Here is a 10,092-nt window from a genome sequence, read left to right as displayed (position 1 = left end):
GGCAAATCTCTTACCGGCTGTCCCTCTCCGACTGCACACCGTCGTCGGGGCCGCAGGTCTGGCAACAGGGCAGCAGAGAGAGGAGTGAGACCCGAGAGGGGCGAGCAGGCCCTGCTAAGGAGCCGCGAAGCTCCGCCCCGCCAAGAGGACCTCGAAGGTGAGGTCCCCAGACCGCAGCGCTGCCCCCTCCCAGATGGGCCCAGAGAGCACAGCTCCTACTGCACTGGACACTACAACAGATAAATGTCTTCTATGTCTATTTTCATAAAGCCTGAACTCATTTCATACTTAATAAATAACATAACAGATTCCTAGAGATTTTATTTAGAATTTCACTATGGTAAGCTAGGTGTGGTGGTGCACACCCGTGACCCCAGCAGTAGGAAGGCCGAGGCAGAAGAGCTCTGTGAGTTCGAGGCCAGCCTGGACTGCACACAGTGAGACCTCTCAAAACTCCCCCTCAAAAAAGAACTTCACTGGTGAGACAAAGACAGGACACTACAAGATAAACAACAAAAACCCAAGTTGGGAATAGGCTTTTTCTATCAGTTTAATTAAATAAAGGGCCTTGGTGTTGAGAAATTATAGGTAAAATACAGGTAAATGGCAAAAATAAAAATATAGTATTGACATATATACTGATTAAAGTGAAATGATTATTTTAAATGCTAAGTGATATGTGGTATAAAAATACAGACTTATAAAAAATGAACATTTGCAAGATCCTTTAAAAGTCATCCTTTGAGGGCCAGGAATTTAGCTCACTGGTTCCACTGCCTATCTTGCAACAAGGTCCTGAGTTCGATCCTTGGTACCAGAATAAATAAATAAATGTTATCCATTGATAAAGAGAAAAAAATTGCAACTTATTAGCCAAAACTACAATAAATAAATACATGAAAAATAATATGTATTCCCTTCGTGTTTTATCTTTAGGCTGGAGCATGCTAAGCAACCACTCCCCGAGGTCCACCCAGCCCATTCTCTCTTTGTGGTTTGACACGACAGACAGTTTCTCCTACCAAAGGAGAAGGAAAAGACTGGCAAACTTCTTACAAGTGCAACCCTACCGATTTCACATTCACTTCCAGTTACCACTCTTTAATGCAACGGCAACTTACACTGCTAACAGGTGGGGCGTGAGCGGCAGTGTGTCCGGGTCAAGGTGCTCCTGGATGTTCCTCAGCGTGGTCAGCTCACTGCTGGCATTGCAAACCCACAGTGCGTGGACTACAACTGGAGGAGATGGGAAAATGAGTGTCTGGCCTCTGAAGTGGACCAGAGAAAAATGTCCTTGCAACTCAAAGCTTGGCTGCAGAACTGCATGACCCAAATAACCCCTCAAGGCCCCTGGAAGGCCTCGCAGTTCCTGCACCCGTCTGTCAGCCTCCATGGGAGCACCACGCACAGCCAGCCTGGACTTCCACAGGGCCTAACTGGTGAGGGTCTTTTGAGGCTGGCCTTGAACTCACTGTGTAGTCCAGGCTGGCCTTAGTCTTCCTGCATCAGCCTCCTGAGTGCAGGGATTTCAGGTGTGTGCCATCATGCCTGGCAGTGAGAAATTCTTTTTTTTTGGTACCAGGGATCGAACTTGGACTTTGTGCTTATGAGACAGGCAGACAAGAAATTCTTATTAAGACAAGCTATCCACCTTATTAATTTTTTTTTCTTGTTTTTTTGAGAAAGGGTCTCACTATGTAGTTGAGACTGACCTAGAACTCACTATGTAGCCCAGGGTGGTCTCGAACTCACAGTGATCCTCCTGCCTCAGCCTCCCAAGTGCTAGGATTACAGGTGTGTGCCACCATGCCCGGCTTTTATTTTTATTTTAATAAAGAACTTTTATTATTAAGCTGAATCCCTATCTAGTTCTATGAATCTGTGGACTTCTCTTTATGTTATAATTCTGTAATTATTTCTTTTTGCTTTTTTTTTTTGGTTTTTTGAGACTGGGTCTCACTATGTAGTTCAGACTGCTCTGGAACTCACTGTGTAGCCCAGGCTGGTCTCAAACTTGCAGTGATTTTCCTGCCTCAGCCTCCTGAGTGCTGGGATTATAGGCGTGCGCCACCACACCTGGCCTGTAATTATTTCTAATAATCTAGTCTATAATTAAAGACACAGCATTTAATGACACATTTCTAATATTTCATTTGTTCTTCTGATCTTGCAGTCTTAATTAAGTAAACCTAGTCAACCACCTTGACTATAACCAAAGCCTAAGTAAGCATTTGTCACTTTCGTATGGATATTTTCATATTTGTTGCAGCTGTTTTCTTCCTGATTTCAGCATCCTAATTTTCTGTCTTCTGTATATTTTCATAGACTAAAAGGAATGCATTCAATATTTAAAAGTTGCACAGAGAGCGTGTGCGGTGCGGTACTGTGCTGGTGATGCAGCCCTGCTGGCTGCTGAGCGCGCTGCGGTGCGCAGACTCAGAAGTGCGCCCTCCAGTTAGGCCCTGCGGAAGTCCAGGCTGGCTGTGCGTGGTGCTCCCGTGGAGGCTGACAGACGGGTGGAGGAACTGCGAGGCCTTCCAGGGGCCTTGAGGGGTTATTTGGGTCATTCAGTTCTGCAGCCGAGCTTTGAGTTGCAAGGACATTTCTCTGGTCCACTTCAGAGGCCAGACACTCAAAACAAAAACCCACACATACACAGAAAAAACAAACAAAAAAAGACAAAAGATGTTAATGTATGAGTTGTTTTTCCTAAACTAAAATCTCAGTATTCAGGTTTAATTGCAGTGTCAGCACTCTGCAATAAAAAAGTGGGTTTGGGGTTGCAGTTGTCTCTTTTAAGGAAAGAATTTTTTATAGGACGTAGCAGTACATACCTGTAATCCCAGCCCCTAGGAGGCTGAGGCAGGAGAGGAGGATCACTCCGATTTTGAGGCCAGCCTGGGCTACATAGTGAGACCCTGTCTCAAAAAAATCAAAAAGAGCCAGACATGGTGTCACACGCCTGTAACCCCAAAACTTGAGAGAGGCAGAAACAGGAGGATCACTATGTATTCAACATCAGCCTGGGTTACCTAGTGAGTTCAAGGCAAGCCTAGAATACACAGTGAGACCCTGCCTCAAAAAAAAAAAACAAATAAATTGGGGCCAGGGATATGGCTCAGTGGCACCGCACCTGCCTGGCAAGTGCAATGTTCTGAGTTCGATCCCTGGTACCTCAAAAAAAAGATATACCCCAAACTGAAAATTTCTGAGACCTCTCATGTAAAAATGATCTGTTTGATAAATGTACTTTCAAATAAACCTAGAGAATTAGAACTTGATTAAGAAATCATCAAAAAAATCATCTGAAAAATCTATTTTACAGTGTTTAATCTTTCTTCCCTTCTTTATGGTACTTGGGATTAAACCTGGGCCTTCACACTAAACTACATCTTCAACCCTTTTTTCTTCTTCTTTTAAAACAAGAGTATCTCTTAATCATCAAGTTGCCAGGCAAGTCTTGAAATTGTGATCTTCCTGCCTCACCCTCCCAGAGTGCTAGGATTACAGGTGTGCAGCACCCTACATCGTTTAATGCTCATATTTTTAAAAGCCAAGGATATACTGTGTAAAATTCAGTTTTAACAAAATACCTAAGTGACAGTTCAAGATTTCATGGTACTGCCAGCCCTGCAGGACATGAGCTGCAGAAACTTTGCTATGTCCAACCACCATACACGTTTCAGGAACAGTGCACACAGAGCAGAGTCCTGACAGGCTCTCCTGCTGATGGAAACAAACAGTCCCACCTGGTGCTCTGGCTCCAAGCACGCACCAAGCCCACTGTTCTCCTGAAGCGGAAGGAAGATGGTTGCGGACACTCACCATCAGTAGGCCAGCGGGATGGGATGTAGCCTTTCAGAGGAAGAAGCTCCACCTCGTTGGCAGAAGATGGGCCAAAGAAAGCGCTACATGCGATGAATGTGTCTAGTTCAAAGTCCAGGGTTTTTGAAATCACCCAGAGATCATCTGAAACGACAAACATGTCCCAGCTTCACTGCAGTATGACGAGGAAGCAACTGAGTATCATTGGTGTACAGCATGGTATTGGCAGGTGCACAGTGCTGGATCACAGCCAGGACCTCCAGGGCACCAAAAGCACACAGGTTGCACTGAGCCCCACCCCAGCACCTGCATGGTGTTTTACACAAGTCACCCTTCTGTCATGATTACCACATTCAGCTCATCAATGCACCCTCAACTGACAGTTCAGGTGGTGAGAACTGCTAAGATCTATTCCCTTTGCAAATTTCAGTACACAACACTTTTATAGGGGTTCCCTGGGATTGAACCTAGGGCCTTGTGCAAGTGAGGCAAGTACTCTGCCACTGAACTGCATCCCAGCCCTTTTTATACTTATTTTGAGACCGGATCTTGCTAAGTTGCTTAGGCTGGCCTTGGACTTGTGATCTCCTGCTTTAGCCTCCCATGTGGCTAGGAATACAGGTGTGTGTCCACGCGCCTGGCCTGAATACATTATCAGTAACTATAGTTCCCCACTCTACAGTATGTTACTGGAACTTCAGCATACCTGAAGTACATTCTGTATCCCCCCATCCCCTCCACCCTCTGAATCCAGCCACTACCATGCTGCTTCTCTGGACTCAACTACCTTCGATTAACCTGAGTGAGACACTGCAAATCTATGTGTCTCACTTGTTTCACTTAGTGTCAGTCCTCTAAGCCTACACATGTCCCAAAGGTCATATTTCCTTCCTTTTTTTGAGACAGGGTCTCCCTTTGTAGCTTGAACTCAAGGTGATCCTCCTGCCTCAGGCCCCAGAGTGTTGGGATTACAGGTGTGCTCCACCACCCCCAGCTCCTTCTTTCTTAAGGCTGAACAATACAGCTCTGAATTCTTTCTTTTTTCTTTATTCTCCTCCACCGAAGGCCATTTAGACTGCTGCATAATATATAAGCTTATTTCTTTATTCTCCACTGAAGGTCACTTAGGCTGTATTATAGCTTGTGTCTAGATGTCCTCCCAAAGCCTCATTCAGTCACACATGAAGCTTTTCAGAGGTGGCCGGGTCTTCAGTGTGTGACACTAGGATTGACTGATTCATAGTGCAATGCTAGGATTAAGGGCGCTAGGTTTAAGGATTTGACTGCTTCCCGACTAAAGGGCAGGTAACCTGGATAAGATATAGGGGACAAAAAGAGGCTTGCTTCTTGTCACTTGCTTTTGCTGTCTGTCCTGCCATGGACTGTTTCTCCTCTGTGACGCTCCTCTGCCCTACCACCCTGCCTCAGAGCCATGGACTGAAACCTCTATGAACTTTTTCCCCTCTTTAAATTAGGTGTTGAGTATTTTGTCTCAGCAACGAAAAAGGTAACTAAGACAGGCTGAAAAATATTGTCTATGCTGAATAGTATCATATATATATATATGGCAATCTCTTTATCTTTAATACCTCCTCATCTTTGCTGTTGCAACTGATGCCGTAAGCGGTGGCGCAGAACTGCCCTCCTTTCCTTCGGATGTGTACCTGGAGTAGACTGCTGGCCGCACGGCAGTTGTGACTCTCGTCCTGAGGACTCCAAGCCATTTCCCATCACACTACACAGGGTACAGGCTTCCCGACAGCACTGCGCCCTCCCCTCCACACCATGCCAGCCCTTGCTACTCCGATGGCAGCCACACCGCAGGTGTGAGGAGGCCTCATGCTGAGTTCTAATTCCCATCCACCCGACGACGGATGGTGCTCAGCTCCTTCCCACAGACCAGGCCCATTTGTGCATCTTCCTGGGAAATGTCCACTGAGGTCTCTGCCAATCTTCTAACCAGGTGATCTGTCTTCTTGCGGAGCTGCCTGAATTCCTCTTAAGAGTGGGCACCAGGTGCTTATCAGACACATGGTCTGAAAATACTGCCTCCCATCACACAGGCTGTCCGCCTCCTGGCTGCATCCTTTCCTGTGCACGTGCTCTTAGTCTGAGGAACTCCCTCTGTCTTTGTGTGCCTGTGTGTGTGTGTGTCGCTGAGAAACTGAACAGACAATGAAAGATGTATTGATGACAAACTTACTACAACTTACTACATTTTCCAGCTTATTTTCTGTAACAGGTCAGAGGACAGTTGAATCAGTATTCTTACTTATATGATGCCAAGAATTTAACAAAAAGGCCTTCGTATTCTTGTAATAAAGTTTAAAAAGCTCAAAAAATTTAAGATATCCTTTTTAGAAATTATATAATTTATTAAGACTATAGTTTATTATACATAGTACTGTTAAGCCAAACTTTTAAAATTCTCTTAAAAATAAAGAATTTACAGGGCCAGGGATTTAGCTCAGCATCAACACGCCTGTCTCGCAAGCCCAAGGTTCTGAGTTCGATCCCCAGAACATCCCCCCAGCAAAAAAAAGAATTTACAAACCTGTATATAACAGTTATCTGTCTGTACATAATTGAATCATCGACTAACCTTTGCTATAGGTTGAAGAACTTTCCTTCCGACTCAGCTTAAGATACAGTTTGCTTTTGGGTTCACTGTAACATTCAGGATTTATAGTAGTAAACTGCTTTGGTTTGCCATACCGTTTTCTCTGAAAGTCAAACCCTTTTCTGAAAACAGAATAAAAAATAAAGATAAACATGAATTTTAATCAAGTGTGGTAGTGCACACCGGTAATCCCAGCACTCTGGGAGGCTGACACAGGAGGACAACAAGTTTGAGCACAGCCTGAGCAATTGAATGAGAGCCTGTTTCACAAGGGCTGGGAATGTAGCCCAGTACAAAGGCCCTGGATTCAACCCCCAATAGGAAAAACAATAATTTGGCTATGAAAGTACATTTCATGCCTATCACCAGCCTACTAGTGTTAAAGGTGACCCCATGGTTTGGTCAGTGGTTTCCCTTAGAACTGGGAAGGAGACCCCTGAGCACACTGCACAGCAATTAGGACGGCAGCCTCCGCCAGCTGTCCTGCGACTGCCGACCCACCTGACGCTTCTAGGGTGCTGAGTTTTGGTACAGCAGCTGGGCGCTCTCTCCGGCAGACACCTGCCTGTTTCCACCCTCCAAACCTGTAATACTCCATTCGGGTGGCTCTGGGGTAATCACAGGCGGACTTGGCACCGTGACACACACCTGACCAAAAGCTGGCACTCCTCGTAGAGCGGGACCTTCTGACTGCGTACGTACGAGCCAATGCTCCTCACGTCATTTACAACCACACTGGGCAGAGACACCTCCCGTGTGGGTCGGCCTGGCGTCACCTCCTCCAGCCACTTGAAAAACTTGCACTGCTCGGCTCTGGGTCTATCGCATGTGTAGAAGAGACGGCCCTAAGGGGGAACAGACGTTAAAACCTAGGGCTGGGCGCAGCACCTGCCTGGCAGGCATGAGGTCTTGGGCTCAAGCCCTAGAAATGGAAAAAAACTAAGACCAACTAAAAATTCAATGAGAAAAATGTTTAGTTTTTGTGTCGTCAAGACCTTTCATAAAGACTGCTGTCGTTAACGCAGTGTAGTAAATTAGTACCAGACAATTGACTGTTATTATGAATTTAAATAATAAATGAAAACCTAAAACCACCTACTTTTCCATTTATTTTCACTTTGCCGAAAAGATTTCTTATTCTGAATATGAAAGCTTACATAAAAATGACAGTAAGTTAAAACATACTGTTTCTCTGATTCACAGGAAAAAGTGCTCACTGAACAACTTGAAATCTAGCCAGAAACAACTCCAAGCAGCACCTGTATAGCTCTTTCTGTCCTTCTTCCGCACACAACACACAGGCAGGCCTGTGCACACACAGAGCCTCACTTTGTAAAATAAAATTCAATCAGTGATCCATTTTCTGCTCTGTAACCTAACCCTAAACCAACATCACATGCACATGCTGCCATCTCATCAAATAATTTTGAAAATAACACAGCTTGGCTGCAGAAGATTCATCATCCAGCCATGCTATTATTTATGCATGCTTGCTTTGACAACTAAATAGTGTGGGTTTTTTGTTTTTTGTTTTGGTTTTTTGAGCCAGTCTTGCTGTGTAGCCCAAACTGGCCTTGAACTTGAGGTGGGGATTAGAGGCGTGCAGCACCACAGCGGGCGGACACCTCATCCAAAGTCACACTTATATATTCAGGGAAGGTCTACGGGGCTGCAAGACCCTGGGGAAGATGGTACGGCATGAGGGCTGGGAAGCACAGGTGCAGAGGGCAGCCCAAAGACAGCGCAGCTCTGGGTCCCCGCAGTGAGGGCTGCGAGTTGGACCGGTTGCAACCCTCACTCGGTTTTCAGTTTCTGGCGCCAGTCCATGTGTGCAGTCCGTGAGGGCTGCACTTGCTGGGGGAGTGGGAGTGGGAGCCTGCAGTTACCCTGCTCCGGTCTCCTCGGGCAGACTCACCTCTGCGTTCTTCAGCCCTCCTCGTGCGCACTGGAGTGTGGGCACAGCTCTCCTGTTTTATCAACTCCACAGGACATCAAAGTTTCTTTCTATGTCTCTTTCTGTCCACTACAATGTAATGAGCTCTTTTCTGTTACTGATTTTGGAGAGGTTTTTTTTGTTTTTTAGTTAAGGCAGGACTTCACTATGTATTCCAGACTGGCCTTGAACTTGCAGTGATCAGCCTGCCTCAGCCTCCTGAGTGCTAGATTATAGGCATGTGACAACATGCCTGGCTGTCCTCACTTTTTGTTTTTTGACAATTTTATGTTCTATTGGGTACTGGTTCTTGAGCCAGTGCCCTCCCATAAGCTATAAGCCCCCCTGTAAGCAACCGAAGGCTGATGTGAACTCACGTTCACAGACCATTCTTTTTATTATAAGAGCTGAGCACTCCTTACATATTAGCTACGAAGGCTGTACATAGGATGGTACTAGCCTAGTCTCCCCTCATCCAGCCCTCCAGGAAGCAAGGGCACACGAACAGAACATGAATGGCATCCAGCAGAGCTCCAGGGGGCAGAAGGGAGGCACCAGTACCTGATTCGGCCCCTCCTTCTTCGCCAGGACGAGTTTCGCAGGTTGCCTGTGGTGGCAGGATGGCAAGCTGTCTTCCGCAGGCTTCATCTTCTCTTCTTTCAGTGATGTGTAAGACGTAGCCTCAACCTTCAAGAGAGCTCTGTGCAGCCTCTGTGCCGATCCAAACAACAGTATGTTCAGATGTTCTACAAAAGAGGCAAAACAACTGTGTTCGTATCACATGTGTGCTCTTTACTGGCCACATTTCAGAACAGTCCTTGAATAGTCAACCAGAATACAACACTTCTTTTTTAAAAGGTGATTTGCCTTTGGACCTCCAAACACTGAGATCTAGTTATGCATGAGACTTAACATTTTCCACTTCACAGTGCCTTTAGCAACACTTCTATTTTAAGAAATGAAAACAGCCAGGCATGGTGGTACAGGTCTGTAATTTCAGCATTCTGTGAGGGTGAGGCAGGAGGACTGAAAGCTAGAGACCAGCATCTGAAGTTGGGATAAGTTACCATCAGAAACTAGAACAGACATGGAAAATCAACCTCAAGTGGAGAATTCAGTACAAAAATTTGTAACACGTTCCACTTTCCCATAGTCCTGCTACATTAAGCAGCAACGATAACAATAGGGAAACCTAGCAGCGGTACCTATGATGCAAGACGTGAAGGTCTGCTGATAGTGGGAGGCTGACTGAAACAGCACAGGCACGCGATTCCGCCGCCGGGGAAGAGGCGCAAATTCCAACTTCTGCCTGCTTGGGAAGCACAACTCGGAGCCACTGATCTCCTGCAAGAGGAGGTTTCAGTAGTTACAGGAGCTCCAGAAAAAAACGGTGACCGAGTATAGTTTCCAGATCTGTTCAACACCGCCGTCTTAACAATGATCCAACCAGCAAAACATGCAAGCAAAATACAGCAGTGGCGCTGGAAACAGGAGAAAGGGCTGGGCGGTGCCAGACACGTTTTAATGTCTACAAAACGCTAGGCCAGACTGGAACAAAGGCGAGGACAGGACCGAAGCCAGACTGGGCACTCAGAGAGCCCTCTGCTCCAAACGCCCGTTCCAATTGGGTCCGGCGAATCCTGCTGAAGCCGCGCCCAGCTGGAAACCGCCCCGGCTCACCTGCAAGCCCTGCCCGCCGCAGCCCTGCTCCTGC

General features: G+C 46.2%; 1 protein-coding gene across 1 annotated transcript in view; it reads right to left on the bottom strand.

Moving 5' to 3' along the window:
* Positions 1–10,092, bottom strand: part of Zgrf1 (zinc finger GRF-type containing 1) — a 59,399-nt gene that overhangs the window by 18,175 nt on the left and 31,132 nt on the right. The window contains exons 10-17 of the mRNA XM_033755988.1: positions 10,059–10,088; positions 9,584–9,722; positions 8,940–9,124; positions 7,094–7,290; positions 6,428–6,567; positions 3,826–3,969; positions 1,122–1,236; positions 4–58 (exon numbers count right to left, since the gene is read on the bottom strand). Of these exons, the coding sequence (XP_033611879.1) occupies positions 4–58; positions 1,122–1,236; positions 3,826–3,969; positions 6,428–6,567; positions 7,094–7,290; positions 8,940–9,124; positions 9,584–9,722; positions 10,059–10,088 (1,005 nt within the window). The remainder of the gene's footprint in view (positions 1–3; positions 59–1,121; positions 1,237–3,825; positions 3,970–6,427; positions 6,568–7,093; positions 7,291–8,939; positions 9,125–9,583; positions 9,723–10,058; positions 10,089–10,092) is intronic.

Source organism: Fukomys damarensis, unplaced genomic scaffold, assembly GCF_012274545.1.
Source record: "Fukomys damarensis isolate Sample0158 unplaced genomic scaffold, DMR_v1.0_HiC HiC_scaffold_25, whole genome shotgun sequence".
Classification (NCBI taxonomy): domain Eukaryota; kingdom Metazoa; phylum Chordata; class Mammalia; order Rodentia; family Bathyergidae; genus Fukomys; species Fukomys damarensis.
Note: the sequence above shows the minus strand (reverse complement) of the source record. Positions and strands in the feature narration are given on the sequence as shown.